Below are 24,502 nucleotides of genomic sequence, written 5' to 3' on the forward strand. Positions count from 1 at the left end.
GTGCAGACCTCACTACCCTCTGGAGAGCCTTACGGTTGAGGGCGGTGCAGTTGCCATACCAGGCGGTGATACAGCCCGCCAGGATGCTCTCGATTGTGCATCTGTAGAAGTTTGTGAGTGCTTTTGGTGACAAGCCGAATTTCTTCAGCCTCCTGAGGTTGAAGAGGCGCTGCTGCGCCTTCTTCACGATGCTGTCTGTGTGAGTGGACCAATTCAGTTTGTCTGTGATATGTATGCCGAGGAACTTAAAACTCTGCTGTTTCCTGAAGTCCACAATCATCTCCTTAGTTTTGTTGACATTGAGTGTGAGGTTATTTGTTATTTCTCGGCTCGGACAAGATGCCTCACACTACAGAAACAGGACATAGGCTCCTGCTCCTATGAGCCGTTCTCGGCTCAGACAAGGCTTGCTTATATGACTTATGATGAAGGAATAATTTCCAATTTCAAAGAGTGTTTCTGGCTTCACATGCTTCGTAAACAGCAGGGGTCTCATTTATCAATATTGCGTAAAAACAGTTCGACAATACTACTTACGAATGTAATTTACAAGTGGTCCTACGCATAGAAAAAGTATGATTTATCAAATGATCCTTAGAGCATAATACACACACCGGTAGGAGATAACCATTGTTTTCAGCCTCAGTGCTTGTGTACGACCTTGGCTGTTTTGTATTTAGAAACAGCTGTAATTAACCATTATGGTCAGAATCATCCCTTTAATCCCTGGGGAATATACAACTGTGTACCATTTAGAAACAGCTGTGTCCGAGTGTCAGAGATTCAGACAAAGCAAAAGGTTTTTATTTCAAATCAATTGAAAAAAGTATTGTCACATGCGCTGAATACAACAGTACTTTACTGTGAAATGTTTACTGACAAGCCCTTAATACAAACTATACAGTTCAATAAATAGAGTTAAGAAAATATCTACTAAATAAACTAAAGTCATTTTTAACAATAAAATAACAACAATAAGGTTATATACAGGGGGAACCGATACCGAGTCAGTGTGCGGGGGTACGGGTTAGTTGAGGTAATTTGTACATGTAGGTAGGGGTAAATAGATTCTGCATAGATAAATCGATAATAAACAGCGAGTAGCAGCAGTGTAAAAACAAAGGGGGGGGGGGGGCTCTCAATGTAAATAGCCATTCTTTGACTTGGGTGACTGGAGTCTTTGACAATTTTGTTGGGGCTTCCTCTGACACAGCCTAGTATATAGGTCCTGGATGGAAGGAAGCTTGGCCCCAGTGATGTACTGGGCAGTACACACTACGCTCTGTAGCGCCTTACGGTTGGATGCTGAGCAGTTGTCATACCAGGCAGTGATGCAACCAGTCAGGATGCTCTCGATGGTGCAGCTGTAGAACTTTGAGGATCTGTGAACCCATGACAAATATTTTCAGTCTCCTGAGGGGGAAAAGGTGTTGTCGTGCCCTCTTCTCGACTGTCTTGGTGTGTTTGGACCATGCTAGTTTGTTGGTGATGTGGACACCAAGGAACTTGGCTCCATTACAGCCCTGTTGATGTGAATGGGGGAGTGTTCAACCCTCCTTTTCCTGTACACGATCAGCTCTTTGGTCTTACTGACATTGAGGGAGAGGATGTTGTCCTGGCACCACACTGCCAGGTCACTACATCCTCCCTGTATTACAGACTGGGACAAAAAGAGGTTGAAAATTACAGTGAAAAAAAGCATTTCGCTACACTCACATTAACATCTGCTAACCATGTGTATGTGACAAATAAATTTGATTTGATTTGTGCTGGCTAGCGATGCTTAATACTGGTTACCGTACTGGCTAGCGATGCGTATTACTGGTTGCCGTACTGGCTAGCGATGCATATTATTGGTTGCTGTACTGGCTAGCGATGCGTATTACTGGTTGCCGTACTGGCTAGCGATGCGTATTACTGGTTACCGTATTTGCTAGCGATGCGTATTACTGGTTGCCGTACTGGCTAGCGATGCTTATTACTGGTTGCCGTACTGGCTAGCGAAAGTTGTTACCACACCAGTGCACTGGTCTGTAATTATATTCCCCAGTATAGCTACTAGAAGGGCCATTGAGCTTGACTCACACAGTTGAAGTCGGAAGTTTACATACACCTTGGCCAACTACATTTAAACTCAGTTTTTCACAATTCCTGACATTTAATCTTAGTAAAAATTCCCTGTCTTAGGTCAGTTAGGATCACCACTTTATTTTTAGAATTTGAAATGTCAGAATAATAGTAGAGAGAATGATTTAATTCAGCTTTAATTTCTTTCATCACATTCCCAGTGGGGCAGAAGTTTACATACACTCAATTCATAAAACGGTAGCATTGCCTTTAAAATGTTTAACTTGGGTCAAATGTTTCGGGTAGACTTCCACAAGTTTCCCACATAAAGTTGGGTGAATTTTGGCCCAATCCTCCTGACAGAGCTGGTGTAACTGAGTCAGGTTTGTAGGCCTCCTTGCTCGCACACGCTTTTTCAGTTCTTCCCACAAATGGTCTGTAGGATTGAGGTCAGGGCTTTGTGATGGCCACTCCAATACCTTGACTTTGTTGTCCTTAAGCCATTTTGCCGCAACTTTGGAAGTATGCTTGGGGTCATTGTCCATTTGGAAGACCCATTTGCGACCAAGCTTTAACTTCCTGACTGATGTCTTGAGATGTTGCTTCAATATATCCACATAATATTCTGCCTCGTGATGCCATCTATTTTGTGAAGTGCACCAGTCACTCCTGCAGCAAAGCACCCCCACAACATGATGGTGCCACCCCCGTGCTTCACGGTTGGGTGTCTTCGAATTGCAAGCATCACCCTTTTGGTGTCTTCGGTGGTGTCTTCGGCTTGTAAGCCTCCCCCTTTTTCCTCGAAACATAACAATGCTCATTATGGACAAACAGTTCTATTTTTGTTACTTCAGACCAGAGGACATTTATCCAAAAAGTACAATCTTTTTCCCCAGGTGTAGTTGCAAACCGTAGTCTGTCTTTTTTATGGCTGTTTTGGAGCAGTGGCTTCTTCCTTGCTGAGCGCCCTTTCAGGTTATGTCTATATGAGACTCGTTTTACTGTGGACATAGACACTTTTGTTCTTGTTTCTTCCAGCATCTTCACAAGGTCCTTTGCATCTCTAGGAGACAGAACGAGTCTCCTTCCTAAGTGGTATGACGGCTGCGTGGTCCCATGGTGTTTATACTTGTGTACTATTGTTTGTACAGATGAACGTGGTACCTTCAGATATTTGGAAATTGCTCCCAAGGATGAACCAGACTTGTGGATGTCTACAATTTTTTTCCTGAGGTCTTGGCTGATTTATTTTGATTTTCCCATGATGTCAAGCAAAGAGGCACTGAGTTTGAAGGTAGGCTTTGAAATACATCCACAGGTACACCTCCAATTGATTCAAATGATGTCAATTAGCCTATCAGAAGCTTCTAAAGCCATGACATAATTTTCTGGAATTTTCCAAGCTGTTTAAAGGCACAGTCAACTTAGTGTATGAAAACTTCTGACCCACTGGAATTGTGATACAGTGAATTATAAGTTAAATAATCTGTATATAAACAATTGTTGGAAAAAATGACTTGTCATGCACAAAGTAGATGTCCTAACCGACTTCCCAAAACTATAGTTTGTTAACAAGAAATGTGTAGAGTGGTTGAAAAACAAGTTTTAATGACTCCAACCTAAGTGTACGTAAACTTCCCACTTCAACTGTAGGTTACAACACTTTAGTTTCACTAATAAATAGGACACAACCAACATGGTCCATTACCAAGCACCACACGTCAGCCCTACCCTACTGCATGCCTCCTCACTAAGGCCTAGGAGTCTAAATGGACACGCTCCCATCCTATCAAGAGAACGGCCGAGTCCCTAATGGCAACCTATTCCCTATATAGTGCACTACTTTGAACCAGGACCCAGTAGTGCACTATATCGAGAATAGGGTTTTCCATTTGGGACTCAGGCAAGATGTCAATTCCCGGCAAATCCATCTTGACAGTCCCGGGGAGCGTGCGGCAAGAAACGGGCGCCCATAAATCCATCGTTGCCCCAGGTGCTGCAGGTCTCTGAAGCATTGGCCTCCTCAGTGGAAACTCCATTAGTGCCTGTCCCACTTCATAAAAATCTATATTGGTCAAGAAATAACTACAATTCATTCTGCATCTATCTGTAATGTATGAGCAAGGGAGGAACTAATGAATTCAATCTTTTTCCCAAGTCCATTTCTTTAGTTTTCCCTTCCCCCCACACTGCTTCCAGACCGCAGTGCGCCTGCTTCTCCTCACTCGTTCAACGCTGAAGGTTTGGAAAATGAGACGGAGGCAAAGTGGTGTCTCTCTGAGCTGGAATGAGAAGTAAATATGATTAACATATAGAGCAAGTGCCCTAAATAGGGGATAGGGTGCATCAGCTGCACTCAGTTGCAATATGCAAAGTCCTAATTGGTAAGACTTACAACGAGTGGATCTGGCAGTATGGTGTCTTCAAATATTGTCTTCACTCAGTTGCATTGCCTTGATTCCTTGCCTCCTCTCTCCTTGCCACTTTCTCAAAACCATTAGATCCATTTATGGGTCTTAAAGGCCATTTCCACCCAAAACCTCTTTTTTTTTCCATTCGTCCATTGTTGACATCGTCCCAAAATGTTTTGCTTATCAGCAATCAAGTTTTCAAGATATGTAACTTTCATAATTCTGAAATCATCCCTGTATGATGCATTTCGCGTCATATGACTCTATGGTCGGCATCATCATGTAAACATGGTTTAAACTATACTGTTGATATCGTGGATTGTCAGTCCTTGCATCCATAGCTCTAGTCTATACACTTGAGAGCGGTTACAGTTTCTCCACCCTCAGCTTTTTTACTGAAATCGTGGACGATGCTTTGATATTGTCGGGGAGGGGACCTATGGATCTGTCTCCGTCTCCGTTTGTCCTTTCATACAGTCGTACGTTAGTCACACATGATTTCTCACACAGCACTGTCCTGATTTTGACAAAACTTGGGTGAATGATGCATCTTGCCATAGAGATCCGGAATTTACAAAACTACACTGATTGGCTAAAATGGTGGTGCTATAACTGTACATAGTCCATCTGTAAATAGCCCACCCAATCTACCTCATCCCCATACTGTTTCTATTTTATTTACTTTTCTGCTCTTTTGCACACCAGTATCTCTACTTACACATCATCATCTGCTCATGTATCACTCCAGTGTTAATCTGCTAAATTGTAATTATTCGCCCCTATGGCCTATTTATTGCCTACCTCCTCATGCCATTTGCACACACTGTATATAGACTTTCTTTTCTCTACTGTGTCATTGACTTGTTTGTGTTATTGGCTTGTTTATTGTTTACTCCATGTGTAACTCTGTGTTGTTGTCTGTGTCACGCTGCTTTGCTTTATCTTGACCAGAGGTCGCAGTTGTAAATAAGAACTTGTTCTCAACTAGTCTACCTGGTTAAATAAAAGGTGAAGTAAAAATAAAATAACAAGAGAATGCAATCTTTGAAAGCTCACGCCCATCTCCCCGTTTGATGCAAAGTCATGAAATTCGGTACATATGTGCCTCTCATCACAAGGAACACATTTGCGTCATGGTCCAATAATGGCCTTATGGATTTGGTCCGTAAGGTCCGCCATTTAGAAGTTTGTGAAAAACACTTAAAATGCTAATTTTCTGGCACCGCATGACCGGTCTGCACAATATTTGATATGTGACATCTATGGACAAAGATCTCTCAATTCAACATTTTACAGACTAATTCCTAAAACAACACGTTGACCAATAAACATTCACGTGGGCTTGGTCTGGCACATAAACGCACATAAATAAGGATATTCATAACTGTAAGAAAATTCGGTACACATGTTGCAAACACTGTCCAGTCTCAACATATACAAGAACATTCATATCGACCACACGGTGGCGCTATAACGGGCACATGTTTATATCTCTTGATCTGTTTGATTGATGATTGATGAAATTTGGCACACATGCTCAGGGATATGAGTCTAGCAAGATATCTCAGACACCAACAAGATATCAACAAGATATCTCAGACACCACTGTCCAATCTTGACGAAACTCGGGTGAATGATGCTTTCTTGCCATAGAGATACGTAATTAACAAGGTGGGGGGGGGGGGGCTGCATAATTAATTTGTGGGGGACGACATGTTAACTGTTGACTTGTTTTAACTGCCAATTACCTTTCAGGTTGTCTTCTCTCTGTCAAGGTTCAGCGCAGTCCAAATTCCAGCACCAAGCATCACCTACAGTACCTTTATAATATACCTTGTAGTAAGGTGCTTCCTCGCCAACAAAATATTTGTTGAGAAATGTAAAATGCGGTTGGATATACTTAAAAAAAAATGTTTTTTTTATCTTTGACTTCCTGTCATTATGAAAAGGGAAGTGTTGTTTTGTAACATAGAGAAAATAACTTTGCCTAGTATCCATATCAAAGGGGTTGGAAATAGCTCATTAGAAACCTGTCAAAAGACATAAAATGTGTTGCTGGGTTTTTAGAGCCTCCTGTGCTCCTCCTCCTCGAGAGAAAGATTACTGCTGTTGTTGTTTTACCAAGTAGATAATGTGCCATAAAAGAGCCATTAAGAAACAGCCGTCGAGTCCAGGAACGTATTACAACAATGATCAGCTATTTGGTCACCATAGAAACCAAACAATCAGGGTATTCATACCAGACACATTCAAAACCAGTATCAGACTCAGACTTTAATAACTAAATAACTTTGTTTGACATGTGAACATATTTTATCTGATTAACTTTGTGATGGCCATTCAAAAACATTGAAAAAAGAATTAAAAAAAGAATAAGAAAATAAAAAATATAATCTTAAAGACCAAAGTCAACAACAAGAAACAGGGACACCATCTCTTCATAGCAGTGATAGTGATGAGCTCATTGTTACCCAGAGGACTTTGCAGAGGCTTCCAGCAAGGTGCATGTTCTGTCCACATCTCTCTATTCCCAAATGGCACCCTATTCCCTATTGTAGTGCACTACTTTAGACCAGGATCAAATGGCACCCTATTCCCTATTGTAGTGCACTACTTTTGACCAGGGCCCATAGTTATTAGACTAGGGAATAGGGAACCATTTGGTATATAATCTATATCTTGACATCAGAGGATGTTCCCAAAAGAGTCTGACTGAATCCGACTGCAGAGTTACTGTATTTAATCAGGTAAGTCATTGAGAACACATTGTCCATAACCCTATAAAGTCCAAAAAATTATGGGTTGCAAAGTTGGCTGTTACAATGTACACAACCGGTCAAAAGATTTCCAACTCCTACTCATTAAGGGTTTTTCTTTCTTTATTTTTTATTATTTTCTACTTTGTAGAATAATAGTGAAGACATCAAAACTATGAAATAACACATATGAAATCATGTAGTAACCCAAAAAAGTGTTAAACAAATCAAAATATATTTTATATTTGAGATTCTTCAAATAGCCACCCCTTTTGCCTTGATGACAGCTTTTCACACTCTTGGCATTCTCTCAACCAGCTTCATGAGTGGGGCGTCTTGTTTACTCCATGTGTAACTCTGTGTTGTTGTGCGTGTCGAACTGTTTTGCTTTATCTTGGCAGTTGTAAATGAGAAAATGTAATTTTAATCCGTGTGTCTGCGTACTTCAAGACATGCCATACGAGGGTGCAGTGAGATACCCGATGGATTGGACAATACTCTTCTCGTCAATTATCTTGAAAAAAAAAACGTATACTCAAAAACTGGAAATCAACCAATCCTCCATCGTTAAGACAATGGAAAAAATCACATGCTTCATTATCAAAATGGACCGGTGGGTCTGGGCAGGTGTGATGGACCTGGAGATAGGGCTGAGAATAGGTGGGTCTGGGCAGGTGTGATGGACCTGGAGATAGGGCTGAGAATAGGTGGGTCTGGGTAGGTGTGATGGACCTGGAGATAGGGCTGAGAATAGGTGGGTCTGGGCAGGTGTGATGGACCTGGAAATAGGGCTGAGAATAGGTGGGTCTGGGCAGGTGTGATGGACCTGGAAATAGGGCTGAGAATAGGTGGGTCTGGGCAGGTGTGATGGACCTGGAGATAGGGCTGAGAATAGGTGGGTCTGGGCAGGTGTGATGGACCTGGAGATAGGGCTGAGAATAGGTGGGTCTGGGCAGGTGTGATGGACCTGGAGATAGGGCTGAGAATAGGTGGGTCTGGGCAGGTGTGATGGACCTGGAGATACGGCTGAGAATAGGTGGGTCTGGGCAGGTGTGATGGACCTGGAGATAGGGCTGAGAATAGGTGGGTCTGGGCAGGTGTGATGGACCTGGAGATAGGGCTAAGAATAGGTGGGTCTGGGCAGGTGTGATGGACCTGGAGATAGGGCTGAGAATAGGTGGGTCTGGGCAGGTGTGATGGACCTGGAGATAGGGCTGAGAATAGGTGGGTCTGGGCAGGTGTGATGGACCTGGAGATAGGGCTGAGAATAGGTGGGTCTGGGCAGGTGTGATGGACCTGGAGATAGGGCTGAGAATAGGTGGGTCTGGGCAGGTGTGATGGACCTGGAGATAGGGCTGAGAATAGGTGGGTCTGGGCAGGTGTGATGGACCTGGAGATAGGGCTGAGAATAGGTGGGTCTGGGCAGGTGTGATGGACCTGGAGATAGGGCTGAGAATAGTTGGGTCTGGGCAGGTGTGATGGACCTGGAGATAGGGCTGAGAATAGGTGGGTCTGGGCAGGTGTGATGGACCTGGAGATAGGGCTGAGAATAGTTGGGTCTGGGCAGGTGTGATGGACCTGGAGATAGGGCTGAGAATAGGTGGGTCTGGGCAGGTGTGATGGACCAGGAGATAGGGCTGAGAATAGGTGGGTCTGGGCAGGTGTGATGGACCTGGAGATAGGGCTGAGAATAGGTGGGTCTGGGCAGGTGTGATGGACCTGGAGATAGGGCTGAGAATAGGTGGGTCTGGGCAGGTGTGATGGACCTGGAGATAGGGCTGAGAATAGGTGGGTCTGGGCAGGTGTGATGGACCTGGAGATAGGGCTGAGAATAGGTGGGTCTGGGTAGGTGTGATGGACCTGGAGTTAGGGCTGAGAATAGGTGGGTCTGGGCAGGTGTGATGGACCAGGAGATAGGGCTGAGAATAGGTGGGTCTGGGAAGGTGTGATGGACCTGGAGATAGGGCTGAGAATAGGCGGGTCTGGGCAGGTGTGATGGACCTGGAGATAGGGCTGAGAATAGTTGGGTCTGGGCAGGTGTGATGGAGCTGGAGATAGGGCTGAGAATAGTTGGGTCTGGGCAGGTGTGATGGACCTGGAGATAGGGCTGAGAATAGGTGGGTCTGGGCAGGTGTGATGGACCAGGAGATAGGGCTGAGAATAGGTGGGTCTGGGCAGGTGTGATGGACCTGGAGATAGTGCTGAGAATAGGTGGGTCTGGGCAGGTGTGATGGACCTGGAGATAGGGCTGAGAATAGTTGGGTCTGGGCAGGTGTGATGGACCTGGAGATAGGGCTGAGAATAGGTGGGTCTGGGCAGGTGTGATGGACCTGGAGATAGGGCTGAGAATAGGTGGGTCTGGGCAGGTGTGATGGACCTGGAGATAGGGCTGAGAATAGGTGGGTCTGGGCAGGTGTGATGGACCTGGAGATAGGGCTGAGAATAGTTGGGTCTGGGCAGGTGTGATGGACCTGGAGATAGGGCTGAGAATAGGTGGGTCTGGGCAGGTGTGATGGACCTGGAGATAGGGCTGAGAATAGGTGGGTCTGGGCAGGTGTGATGGACCTAGAGATAGGGCTGAGAATAGTTGGGTCTGGGCAGGTGTGATGGACCTAGAGATAGGGCTGAGAATAGTTGGGTCTGGGCAGGTGTGATGGACCTGGAGATAGGGCTGAGAATAGTTGGGTCTGGGCAGGTGTGATGGACCTGGAGATAGGGCTGAGAATAGGTGGGTCTGGGCAGGTGTGATGGACCTGGAGATAGGGCTGAGAATAGGTGGGTCTGGGCAGGTGTGATGGACCTGGAGATAGGGCTGAGAATAGGTGGGTCTGGGCAGGTGTGATGGACCTGGAGATAGGGCTGAGAATAGGTGGGTCTGGGCAGGTGTGATGGACCTGGAGATAGGGCTGAGAATAGGTGGGTCTGGGCAGGTGTGATGGACCTGGAGATAGGGCTGAGAATAGGTGGGTCTGGGCAGGTGTGATGGACCTGGAGATAGGGCTGAGAATAGGTGGGTCTGGGCAGGTGTGATGGACCTGGAGATAGGGCTGAGAATAGTTGGGTCTGGGCAGGTGTGATGGACCTGGAGATAGGGCTGAGAATAGGTGGGTCTGGGCAGGTGTGATGGGCCTGGAGAGAGGGCTGAGAATAGGTGGGTCTGGGCAGGTGTGATGGGCCTGGAGAGAGGGCTGAGAATAGTTGGGTCTGGGCAGGTGTGATGGACCTGGAGATAGGGCTGAGAATAGGTGGGTCTGGGCAGGTGTGATGGACCTGGAGATAGGGCTGAGAATAGGTGGGTCTGGGCAGGTGTGATGGACCTGGAGATAGGGCTGAGAATAGGTGGGTCTGGGCAGGTGTGATGGACCTGGAGATAGGGCTGAGAATAGGTGGGTCTGGGCAGGTGTGATGGGCCTAGAGATAGGGCTGAGAATAGTTGGGTCTGGGCAGGTGTGATGGACCTGGAGATAGGGCTGAGAATAGGTGGGTCTGGGCAGGTGTGATGGACCTGGAGATAGGGCTGAGAATAGTTGGGTCTGGGCAGGTGTGACGTCGTTGACGTTTGTGTGTGTCTGTGTATTGTATTTTTTTATATTGTATGTTTTGTATTGTCTTAAAAAAAATGTATATCCTGTATTTTTTTATATATTTTTTTTGAAGACACATGATCTTTTGCCTTTATTTAATCAGCTAAGTTGTTGAGAACACATTGGCACTGTCCAAATACCCATACTTATATGGTGGTCTTAAATAGTGTGCCGTTTGAGTATGCGAAAAAAAAATATGGTTTAATAGTATGTCACATTTCGAAAATCAAGTATACTTTATGCTTTGACAACAGCTGATGATTAGATAGAAGTCACGTTCTGACCTTTATTTCCTTTGTTTTGTATTTATTTAGTATGGTCAGGCCGTGAGTTGGGGTGGGCAGTCTATGTTTGTTTTTCTATGATTTGGGTATTTCTATGTTTCGGCCTAGTATGGTTCTCAATCAGAGGCAGGTGTCATTAGTTGTCTCTGATTGAGAATCATACTTAGGTAGCCTGGGTGTCACTGTGTTTGTGGGGGGGGATTGTCTATGTTAGTGGCTTGTGTTCAGCACAGGTCTCATTTGTAGCTTCACGGTCGTTATTGGTTTATTGTTTTTGTATGCAGTGTTCAGTACTTTCTTTAATTAAATATTCACTATGAACACTTACCACGCCGCATTTTGGTCTCTCCTCTCCTCTTCAGATGATGAGGAGGAAGACCGTGACACTACCGACATCAACGAATAGCGGGAAACAACGCAATCGCGCATGACGCATTCACAGTATGCCAAAATAAAATGTTGTATAGTATGTACATTTTTTAAAATCTAGTATGGTTTAAACGCCAGGATGTTGTACTCATTTCTAGTAGGATTAGATGTATACTTTTCCTTAATGCATTGGAAGAGGTGGGCTGCGAGTGATAGTCTCTAGTTCTCTTCAAGTAGCCAAACAACAAAACTAGGCTACTTAATTGGGAAGATGCTAAATGGCAAAGCTTTTGCGGTGGTGTTCAAATGGAGGCTAAGTACACTGAACAAAAATATAAACACAACATGTAAAGTGTTGGTCCCATGTTTCATGAGCTGAAATAAAAGATCCCGGATATTGTACATGTGCACAAAAGCTGATTTCTCTCAAATGTTCTGGTACAAATTTGTTTCCATCCCTGTTAGTGAGCATTTTTCCTTTGCCAAGGTAATCCATCCACCTGACAGGTGTGGCATATCAAGAAGCTGATTAAACAGCATGATCAATACACATGTGCACCTTGTGCTGGGGACAATAAACGGCCACTCTAAAATGTACAGCTTTGTCACACAACACAATGCCACAGATGTCTCAAGTTTTAATGGAGCGTGCAATTGGCATGCTGACTGCAGGCATGTCCACCAGATCTGTTGCCAGATAATTTAATGTTAATTTCTCTACCATAAGCCGCCTTCAACATCATTTTAGAGAATTTGTCAGTATGTCCAACTGGCCTCACAACCACAGACCACGTGTAACCATGACAACCCAGGACTTCCACATCTGCCTTTTTCACCTGCGGGATGGTTTGAGACCAGCCACTCGGACAGGGGATGAAACTGTGAGTTTGCACAACCAAAGAATATTAGTACAAACTATCAGAAACCGTCTCAGGGAATCTGCGTTCTTGTCGTCCTCACCTGAATCTTGACCTGAATGCAGTTCAGCGTCATAACCGACTGCAAATGCTCACCTCGATGGTCACTGGCACGCTGGCAAAGTGTGCTCTTCACGGATGAATCCCGGTTTCAACGGGCAGATGGCAGAAATCGTGTATGGCGTCGTGTGGGCGGGTGTTTTGCTGATGCCAAGGTTGTGAACTGAGTGGCTGTGGGATTATGGTATTGGCAGGCATAAGCTACGGACAACAAACACAATTGCATTTTATTGATTACAATTTGAATGTGCAGAGATACCCGTGACAAGATCCTGAGGCCCATTGTCGTGCCATTCATCCGCCGCCATCACCTCATGTTTCAGCATGATAATGCACGGCCCCATGTCGCAAGGATCTGTACACAATTCCTGGAAGCTGATAATGCCCCAGTTCTTTTACGGCCTGCATACTCACCAGACATGTTACCACCCATTGAGTATGTTTAGGATGCTCTGGATCGACGTGTACGACAGCCTGTTCCAGTTCTCGCCAATATCCAGCAACCAATAGTGTGTGTGTCTGTGTGTGTGTGTGTGTGTGTGTGTGTGTGTGTGTGTGTGTGTGTGTGTGTGTGTGTGTGTGTGTGTGTGTGTGTAAAGAAATAAAACAGTAAAAAAACATTTGAAAATAACAGTAGCAAGGCTATATACAGACACCGGTTAGTCAGGCTTATTGAGGTAGTATGTACATGTAGATATGGTTAAAGTGACTATGCATATATGATGAACAGAGAGTAGCGTAAAAAGAGGGGTTGGCGGGTGGTGGGACACAATGCAGATAGCCCGATTGCAGAGGTTCCCAGGTTCCTTAGCTTAGAGATGAGCTTTGAGGGTACCATGGTGTTGAACGCTGAGCTGTAGTCAATTAATAGCATTCTCACGTAGGTGTTCTTTTTGTCCAAGTGGGAAAGGGCAGTGTGGAGTGCAATAGAGATTGCATCATCTATGGATCTGTTTGGGCGGTATGCAAATTGGAGTGGGTCTAGAGTTTCTGGGATAATGGTGTTGATGTGAGCCATTACCAGCCTTTCAAAGCACTTCATGGCTATGGACATGAGTGCTACGGGTCTATAGTCATTTAGAAAGGTTACCTTAGTGTTCTTGGGCACAGTGACTATGGTGGTCTGCTTGAAACATGTTGATATTACAGACAGACATGTAAGCCAGTACATGTCCAGGCCCATCTGAAATTTGCTAGAGAGCATTTGGATGATCCAGAAGAAGATTGGGAGAATGTCATATGGTCAGATGAAACCAAAATAGTTTGGTAAAAACTCAACTCTTCGTGTTTGGAGGACAAAGAATGCTGAGTTGCATCCAAAGAACACCATACCTACTGTGAAGCATGGGGGTGGAAACATCATGCTTTGGGGCTGTTTTTCTGCAAAGGGACCAGGACGACTGATCCGTGTAAATGAAAGAATGAATGGGGCCATGTATCGTGAGATTTTGAGTGAAAACCTCCTTCCATCAGCAAGGGCATTGAAGATGAAACGTGGCTGGGTCTTTCAGCATGACAATGATCCCAAACACACCGCCCGGGCAACGAAGGAGTGGCTTTGTAAGAAGCATTTCAAGGTCCTGGAGTGGCCTAGCCAGTCTCCAGATCTCAACCCCATAGAAAATCTTTGGAGGGAGTTGAAAGTCCGTGTTGCACAACAACAGCCCCAAAAAATCACTGCTCTAGAGGAGATCTGCATGGAGGAATGGGCCAAAATACCAGCAACAGTTTGTGAAAATCTTGTGAAGACTTACAGAAAATGTTTGACCTCTGTCATTGCCAACAAAGGGTATATAACAAAGTATCGAGATAAACTTTTGTTATTGACCAAATACTTATTTTCCATCATAATTTGTAAATAAATTCATAAAAAATCCTACAATGTGATTTTCTGGATTTTTTTCTCATTTTGTCTGTCATAGTTGAAGTGTACCTATGATGAAAATGACAGGCCTCTCTCATCTTTTTAAGTGGGAGAACTTGCACAATTGGTGGCTGACTAAATACTTTTTTTGCCCCACTGTACCTCTCCTTAATGCAAACGCTGTGTCAGATTTAAAAAAACTTTACAGAAAAAGCAAACCATGCAATAATCTGAGACGGCGCTCAGAAAATAAATACAATTATCAGCCATGTTGGAGTCAACAGAAACCAGAAATAACATTATAAATATTCCCTTACCTTTGATGATCTTCATCAGAATGCACTCCCAGGAATCCTAGTTCCACAATAAATGCTTGATTTGTTCGATAATGTCCATTATTTATGTCCATATGAGTTCTGTTATACTCACAGACATCATTCAAACAGTTTTAGAAACTTCAGAGAGGTTTTCTATCCAATACTAATAATAATATGCATATATTAGCAACTGGGACTGAGGAGCAGGCCGTTTACTCTGGGCACCTTTCATCCAAGCTACTTCCCCTGCAGCCATAAGTTAGGTCTTACTCACGTTGGCTACTGAGAGGGTGAACTCACAGTTCTCAGGAACAGCTGATGCTCTCATGCATGCCTTAGTGTTGCTTGCCTCGAAGCGAGCATTGAAGTGATTTAGCTCGTCTGGTAGGCTTGTGTCACTGGGCAGCTCGCGGCTGTGCTTCCCTTTGTAGTCTGTAATAGTTTGCAAGCCCTGCCACGCAAGACGAGCGTCGGAGCCGGTGTAGTATGATTCAATCTTAGCTGTGTATTGATGCTTTGCCTGTTTGATGATTAGTTGCAGGGCATAGCAGGATTTCTCGTAAGCTTCCGGGTTAGAGTCCCGCACCTTGAAAGCAGCAGCTCTTTCCCTTTAGCTCAGTGCAAATGTTGCCTGTAATCCATGGCTTCTGGTTGGGGTGTGTACGTACAGTCACTGTGGGGGGGACGTCCTCGATGCACTTACTGATAAAGTCAGTGACTGATGTGATGTACTCCTCAATGCCATCGGAAGAATCCTGGAACATGTTCCAGTCTGTGATAGCAAAACAGTCCTGTAGTTTAGCATCTGCTTCATCTGACCACTTTTTTATAGACTGAGTCACTGGTGCTTCCTGCTTTCATTTTTTTATGTTAGCAGGAATCAGGAGGATAGAGTTGTGGTCGGATTTACCAAATGGAGGGCGAGGGACAGCTTTGTACGCGTCTCTGTGTGTGGAGTACAGGTGATCTAGAATTTTCTTCCCTCTGGTTGCACATTTAACATGTTGATAGATTTGGTAGAACGGATTTAAGTTTCCCTGCATAAAAGTCTTCGGCCACTAGGAGCGCCGCCTCTGGGTGAGTGGTTTCCTGTTTGCTTATTTCCTTATACAGCTGGCTGAGTGCGGTCTTAGTGCCCGTATCTGTTTGTGGTGGTAAATAAACAGCCACAAAAAGTATAGCTGAGAACTCTCTAGGCAAGTAGTGTGGCCTGCAATTTATCACAATATACTCTACTTCAGGCGAGCAGAATCTAGAGACTTCCTTAGATTTCGTGCACCAGCTGTTGTTTACATATATGCACAGACCGCCCCCCTCGTCATTTAGCCACGATTACATGAAACACAGGATATTACAGTTTTTGATGTCCCGTTGGTAGGATATTCGTGGTCGTACCTCGTCTAGTTTATTGTCCAATGATTGCACATTGGCGAGTAATTTTGACAGCAGCGGCAGCTTTCCTCATCCGGCTCTTCGTCCTCTACGTCGCTTCATTTTGCGAATAATTGGGATGTCTGCCCTGTGGGGTGTTTGGAGAATATCGTGTGAGTCCTGCTTGTTGTTGAAAAAAATCAATGTCTAATCCGAGGGGAGTGATCGCTGATCGTGATTTCTAGCAGCCATCTCCTCCGGCGCCATCGTTGATTGATTTGTTCTATGTGTGCTATTTCTATGCTTCCAGTTGTTAAGTATTGTTTTTGTGTCTTTTACTGTCAGTTTTGTACAGCAAAGTTTCAAACAGCTGAAAATACAATATCTTTGGTTATGGAAAATATATTTTTTACAGTAGTTTAGATGGTACAGTGATACTCTATAATATACTTGTTCTGTTTTGTCACATAAACTGAAATTAGTAGAACATTTAGTTTTAGCAACCAGGAAGTGACTTTTTCTTCATTGTGCCCTTTAATCAGGTAAGTCATTGAGAACACATTATATTTTGCCTGTATTTAATCAGGTAAGTCATTGAGAATACATTATCTTTTGCCTGTATTTAATCAGGTAAGTCATTGAGAACACATTATCTTTTGCCTGTATTTAATCAGGTAAGTCATTGAGAATACATTATCTTTTGCCTGTATTTAAATCAGGTAAGTAATTGAGAATACATTATATTTTGCCTGTATTTAATCAGGTAAGTCAATGAGAACACATTATCTTTTGTAATGATGATTGTGTTGTTATGCATGTGGAGTAGTTCCCAATACTATTTAATGACTTTGGTGACTGGTTCCCAGTACTACTTAATATCTTTGGTGACTGGTTCCCAGTACTACTTAATATCTTTGGTAACTGGTTCCCAATACTATTTAATGGCTTTGGTGACTGGTTCCCAGTACTATTTCATGACTTTGGTGACTGGTTCCCAGTACTATTCAATGGCTTTGGTGACAGGTTCCCAATACTATTTAACACCTTTGGTGACTGGTTCCCAATACTCTGTAATACCCCTGGTGACTGGTTCCCAACACTATTTAATATATTTGGTGACTGGTTCCCAATACTATTTAATATATTTGGTGACTGGTTCCCAACACTATTTAACACCTTTGGTGACTGGTTCCCAATACTATTTAATATATTTGGTGACTGGTTCCCAACACTATTTAACACCTTTGGTGACTGGTTCCCAACACTATTTAACACCTTTGGTGACTGGTTCCCAAAACTATTTAACACCTTTGGTGACTGGTTCCCAACACTATTTAACACCTTTGGTGACTGGTTCCCAACACTATTTAACACCTTTGGTGACTGGTTCCCAACACTATTTAACACCTTTGGTGACTGGTTCCCAACACTATTTAATACCTCTGGTGACTGGTTCCCAACACTATTTAACACCTTTGGTGACTGGTTCCCAACACTATTTAATACCTCTGGTGACTGGTTCCCAATACTATTTAACACCTTTGGTGACTCGTTCCCAACACTATTTAATACCTCTGGTGACTGGTTCCCAACACTATTTAATACCTCTGGTGACTGGTTCCCAGTACTATTTAATACCTCTGGTGACTGGTTCCCAATACTATTTAACACCTTTGGTGACTCGTTCCCAACACTATTTAATACCTCTGGTGACTGGTTCCCAACACTATTTAATACCTCTGGTGACTGGTTCCCAACACTATTTAACACCTTTGGTGACTGGTTCCCAACACTATTTAACACCTTTGGTGACTGGTTCCCAGTACTATTTAACACCTTTGGTGACTGGTTCCCAACACTATTTAACACCTTTGGTGACTGGTTCCCAGTACTATTTAACACCTTTGGTGACTGGTTCCCAATACTATTTAATACCTCTGGTGACTGGTTCCCAACTTTCTGTTTCGTATCCTGCTCTTTATGAGTACAGCCTTTCTGATTAATGAAATAATGTGAACAATTTCCACCATTAGGCTTGCATACACACAAGGGTTTATTTAGCAATCGTCTTTAAAATTGTTTTAAAAAGTTTTAAAAACAAGTTTAGTCGATGCCTCAGTTGGACAATGGATGAAGATACTCTAAACTTTTAGAATTTTGTTTTAATCCATCAGATATTTGACAGAATTTTACCACGTAAAGTTCAAGGTTTTTGGTAGGAATTCAGTTATTCAATGTAATGTCAAATGTCACTTTTTCTTCTTCTTCGAATGCATTCATATACACATTTTATAGTGATATCAGGTATTTATTTTTATTTTGTGTTAAAACCAAGAAAATAATAGGTGCCTCATTTGCATAAAAACACAGGGTGTGTTTGCATATATGAATAAATTAGCATAACGTAGTGGAACAGGGCTGGTCTGTCCAGGCCTACCTACACTGTATAGAGTGCCTCATTAATTACTATTGTTGTCAGATTCTCTTGCATAATTCAACAAGTGTGTCAATAGCAGTATACCCTCAGATAAAAAGTCAAGATTAAAAAAAGATTACACCTATTTATACATACTGTTGTAGTGGTCCCATGTGGCTCAGTTGGTAGTGCACGGTGCTCTCCCTTCCAGGGTTGTAGGTTCAATTCCCACGGGGATCAAGCATGACAAATGTAACCACTCCCTCGTGTCAGCTTCTCTGGATAATGGTCTTTGTTAAATTATTTACGTGTACTTTGCATTGTTTGTGAAATCCTGCTATAATCCAAGTGTTCATTTTTGGAAGTTACTTCATATTTCAGCGCATCTATTTTCTCATTTCAACTGTTTAAAATGAACATCCATCAGAATAAAGTTATCTTTCTTCTCTTTCTTGTGACGTAAGGGTCGAGAAGATGCGTTAAATCCCAGACAAAGCTGTAGAGTTCTTCTAGATTTAACTGGAAAAGACAATGTATTTCATTGAGCCCATTTCAGCCAGGATGTGTTTGACGTGTCATTTACAAACATTTCTGCGGTCGTAAAGGTTAATAGGAAAAAACGACAGGCACAAGCAACAGTATGAAAGAATCGCAGGAGTCAAATGAAAGCCATTCAATCCAGCGAGATTTAAGCAACAAGTGGATTTTGCAGCCCTCAAACACAGGAAGTAGATAGATTCTCATTCTCAACTTTAAGCATTGCTTAAAGTTTATTACAAAGAGAAAACAAAAAACCAGGAAAGGATACTATTGGAGAATATTGGGACACAGACAGCCAATGAATGGATAGAAGAACCATGGCCCCTACTTTAGGTTCCGTCATTTGAATTCTATGCAGGGAATACTCTGTTGTTATTGGTTTTATTTGACTTCCGGGCCAGCGGTTTCTTTTACAGTTTCACATGAAGTTAATCCAATCTTTTGTTTCTTTAGCAGACATCAGAGGATGTGTGCCCAAATGGCACCCTATTCCCTACATAGTGCACTACGTTTGACCAGGGCCTTATGGAAGCCTATTCCTTACATAGTGCACTACATTTGACCAACCGCTGTTGTGATTTAATGGATAAAAAGGGTACCACTTTGCAGGATTGTATACTAAACACCACAATTGGATTAGTGAGTGTTATGGTAGCAAGGGGACTGGGAACTCCCTTTCTCTGTAAATTAGATTGCCTTGACTTGACTTTTCTAATATGATTTGTGCATATGTAATGAGATTAGCAATTGGGCCGTTTTAGCCAAACGTGCTCTAAGATGCCATACAGTATATCAATGAAAATGCCATATTACATAAATACAAAATAATATTTTTTTTTTTTTAAATATGAAAATCCTCTGCCAACATAATATAAAATAAGAAGATCATTATTTTGGATTTCTAAAAATCTACATTTTGTTGTCTGAAAAACACTAATTGTTGAGTGTTGTCTGAAAAACACTAATTGCTGAGTGTTGTCTGAAAAACACTAATTGTTGAGTGTTGTCTGAAAAACACTAATTATTGAGTGTTGTCTGAAAACCACTAATTGTTGAGTGTTGTCTGAAAACCACTAATTGTTGAGTATTGTCTGAAAACCACTAATTGTTGAGTGTTGTCTGAAAAACACTAATTGTTGAGTATTGTCTGAAAACCACTAATTGTTGAGTGTTGTCTGAAAAACACTAATTGCTGAGTGTTGTCTGAAAACCACTAATTGCTGAGTGTTGTCTGAAAACCACTAATTGTTGAGTGTTGTCTGAAAACCACTAATTGTTGAGTATTGTCTGAAAAACACTAATTGCTGAGTGTTGTCTGAAAACCACTAATTGCTGAGTGTTGTCTGAAAACCACTAATTGCTCAGTGTTGTCTTAATATTCACAGGGAAGCCACCGAGTTAAAGCTCATTAGAATACTGTCTGATACATAATGAAGACTGAAGTGAGTTATTCATCAGGACTGATGTGAGTTATTTATCAGGACTGAAGTGAATCCCAAATGGCACCCTATTCCCTACATAGTGCACTACTTCTGACCAGAGCCCAAATAGAGCACTATATAGAAAATAGGGTGCTTGGGAAGCAGACTGATATTTGTCAAGGGCACAGGTGGTAGAGCTAATCAGCACTTCTGTCTGTATTCAGCCTGATTATTAGAGAGAAACACATTGATCAACAGACAGTGTATAACTTGCTAGAAGGATTGATTTAACAATAGCATCTTTCATCATCTCCCTGACCTCTAGTTCGACCTCTACCATTAACACACGTTCATCATCTCCCTGACCTCTAGTTTGACCTCTACCATTAACACACATTCATCATCTCAATGACCTCTAGTTTGACCTCTACCATTAACACACGTTCATCCTCTCCCTGACCTCTAGTTTGACCTCTACCATTAACACAGGTTCATCCTCTCCCTGACCTCTAGTTTGACCTCTACCATTAACACACGTTCATCATCTCAATGACCTCTAGTTCGACCTCTACCATTAACACACGTTCTTCCTCTCCCTGACCTCTAGCTTGACCTCTACCATTAACACACGTTCATCCTCTCCCTGACCTCTAGTTTGACCTCTGCCATTAACACACATTCTTTGCAGATATAAATCACATGAATAGAGCTGACATAATTTTTGTTCTTCTAAAAGGGGGGCATGTTTGTTGTTCATCAAAGAAATGTCTATCTGAACTTTACAAAACGTTTTGTCTCACTGAACTCACCCGTGGATTTCGTGTCGCGCAGTGCAGTCCGTCAAACTGTGTGACACTGACCTCTGCAGGTCAGGATGGCAATATTACAAAGAGAACGCATTCCCTCTGACAGACTGCATGTTTGTCTGCTTATAGATGAGTGCTTTCAGATAAAGTGCGTAGGCCTCTTTACTGATGACCTCTGGTCAACCGAAGCCTCTCCAGAGTGTATCTTCTGCAGTGTTCAAAAAGATTGCCAAGAGAAAACTGCCACGCTTTAACAGATTACACACTATACATGACACATTCCCTTAGAAATTATATCATGTGTGCAGATATAAAATGCAATTACTCAGCTAAAGATGTTCATTATGATAAAAATGAGTAGCTCTCTTTAGTGGTGGTTTATAGTCACTCGGAGCCTCCACTCTAGAATGTATCATAAATTTGTCAAAAAATAAATAAATAAATAACTTCAGCCCACAGCCGAGGGAAGTAGTTTGAGGGTGAAGAAATGTGAAGCAGGAAATAACAAAATGCCTGCATTGAAGATGTCTATATCGTCCTCTAATACAGGACTAGTAAAGGCCCAGTGCACTACTTTGTGAATAAAATAAATTTTAAAAAAAAAGTATTTTACCAGCATTTGTAACTTGAGTCTAATAATTATCTGTAAGAATATTAATAATACTTGTGGGAATATAAAAGTACTTGCTTGATATATGTTTTCCAGTTTCTTAAAATACTTTACAAATGCATCTTATTTCTATATGAAAAGTGAACTGGTCTCTTCATTCCTCTTCATGTAGACACTCTTATCCAGAGTAACCTTAACCTTATTGAGCACACACATGGTTACACTTTATCGTGTTGGTCCCGCGTCGGAATGCAAAACCCACAACCTTAGCTTTGCAAGCACTGTGCTCTACCAACTGAGCCACATCGTCACATGACATCATCACAAGCCACTTGATGTCTCATGGAACTCAACTGCTGTATTGTGGCTTGTTTTTTTCTTTATGGTGATGGAAAGTCAACAGGGACAAACCTAAATGACCAGCCTGTGTACAATACAGAGTAATGTATATTTACATTAAGTGGTTTGTAAGGATGGTCAATTAATGCGGCACAGAAAGCAGGGTTTTTTTTCCATGTTATTTGATCAAGAAAAATATTTAATTTAATGTGAATGTTTTGTGTCTTTCACCTTTTGATGTAAATGTTTGAGGCCAGGGTTTTGTTCTTTCTGGATTCCATTAGAATGACATCACAGAGAAAGGGACAGGGTTCTGTTCTTTCTGGATTCTATTAGAATGACATCACAGAGAAAGGGACAGGGTTTTGTTCTTTCTGGATTCTATTAGAATGACATCACAGAGAAGGGGCCAGGGTTTAGTTCTTTCTGGATTCTATTAGAATGACATCACAGAGAAAGGGACAGGGTTTTGTTCTTTCTGGATTCTATTAGAATGACATCACAGAGAAGGGGCCAGGGTTTAGTTCTTTCTGGATTCTATTAGAATGACATCACAGAGAAAGGGACAGGGTTTTGTTCTTTCTGGATTCCATTAGAATGACATCACAGAGAAGGGGCCAGGGTTTAGTTCTTTCTGGATTCTATTAGAATGACATCACAGAGAAAGGGACAGGGTTCTGTTATTTCTGGATTATATTAGAATGACATCACAGAGAAAGGGACAGGGTTTTGTTCTTTCTGGATTCTATTAGAATGACATCACAGAGAAAGGACCAGGGTTTTGTTCTTTCTGGATTCTATTAGAATGACATCACAGAGAAAGGGCCAGGGTTTAGTTCTTTCTGGATTCCATTAGAATGGCATCACAGAGAAAGGGCCAGGGTTTTGTTCTTTCTAGATTCCATTAGAATGACATCACAGAGAAAGGGACAGGGTTTTGTTCTTTCTGGATTCTATTAGAATGACATTACAGAGAAAGGGACAGGGTTCTGTTATTTCTGGATTATATTAGAATGACATCACAGAGAAAGGGACAGGGTTCTGTTCTTTCTGGATTCTATTAGAATGACATCACAGAGAAAGGGACAGGGTTTTGTTCTTTCTGGATTCTATTAGAATGACATCACAGAGAAAGGGCCAGGGTTTAGTTCTTTCTGGATTCCATTAGAATGGCATCACAGAGAAAGGGCCAGGGTTTTGTTCTTTCTAGATTCCATTAGAATGACATCATAGAGAAAGGGCCAGGGTTTTGTTCTTTCTGGATTCTATTAGAATGACATCACAGAGAAAGGACCAGGGTTTTGTTCTTTCTGGATTCTATTAGAATGACATCACAGAGAAAGGGCCAGGGTTTAGTTCTTTCTGGATTCTATTAGAATGGCATCACAGAGAAAGGGCCATGGTTGTGTTCTTTCTAGATTCCATTAGAATGACATCATAGAGAAAGGGCCAGGGTTTTGTTCTTTCTGGATTCTATTAGAATGACATCACAGAGAAAGGGCCAGGGTTTAGTTCTTTCTGGATTCTATTAGAATGACATCACAGAGAAAGGACCAGGGTTTTGTTCTTTCTGGATTCTATTAGAATGACATCACAGAGAAAGGACCAGGGTTTTGTTCTTTCTGGATTCTATTAGAATGACATCACAGAGAAAGGACCAGGGTTCTGTTCTTTCTGGATTCTATTAGAATGACATCACAGAGAAAGGGCCAGGGTTTTGTTCTTTCTGGATTCTATTAGAATGACATCACAGAGAAAGGGACAGGGTTTTGTTCTTTCTGGATTCTATTAGAATGACATCACAGAGAAAGGGCCAGGGTTGTGTTCTTTCTGGATTATATTAGAACAACATCACAGAGAAAGGGACAGGGTTTTGTTCTTTCTGGATTATATTAGAATGACATCACAGAGAAAGGACCAGGGTTTAGTTCTTTCTGGATTCTATTAGAATGACATCACAGAGAAAGGGCCAGGGTTTTGTTCTTTCTGGATTCTATTAGAATGACATCACAGAGAAAGGACCAGGGTTTTGTTCTTTCTGGATTCTATTAGAATGACATCACAGAGAAAGGGCCAGGGTTTTGTTCTTTCTGGATTCTATTAGAATGACATCACAGAGAAAGGGTCAGGGTTTTGTTCTTTCTGGATTCTATTAGAATGACATCACAGAGAAAGGGCCAGGGTTTTGTTCTTTCTGGATTCTATTAGAATGACATCACAGAGAAAGGACCAGGGTTTTGTTCTTTCTGGATTCTATTAGAATGACATCACAGAGAAAGGGCAGGGGCAACAACTTGTACAATTCCAACTATTGAATCCTACAAGATTCTGTTCTTAATTATACAACTACCATTTTTTGCCAAAGCTGAG

General features: G+C 42.3%; 1 protein-coding gene across 1 annotated transcript; it reads right to left on the bottom strand.

Annotated features, from left to right (window-relative positions):
• Positions 1 to 8,354: 8,354 nt before the first annotated feature.
• On the bottom strand, positions 8,355 to 12,464 carry LOC118964502 (extensin-like). The gene is made up of 2 exons (XM_036976487.1): positions 12,432 to 12,464; positions 8,355 to 10,316 (listed from the first exon to the last, which is right to left on the bottom strand). Exons 1-2 carry the CDS (start codon positions 12,462 to 12,464, stop codon positions 8,355 to 8,357), a joined length of 1,995 nt encoding a protein of 664 aa, XP_036832382.1.
• Between the last annotated feature and the right edge of the window lie 12,038 nt (positions 12,465 to 24,502).

Source organism: Oncorhynchus mykiss, chromosome 4 (assembly GCF_013265735.2).
Source record: "Oncorhynchus mykiss isolate Arlee chromosome 4, USDA_OmykA_1.1, whole genome shotgun sequence".
NCBI classification, from domain to species: Eukaryota; Metazoa; Chordata; class Actinopteri; order Salmoniformes; family Salmonidae; genus Oncorhynchus; species Oncorhynchus mykiss.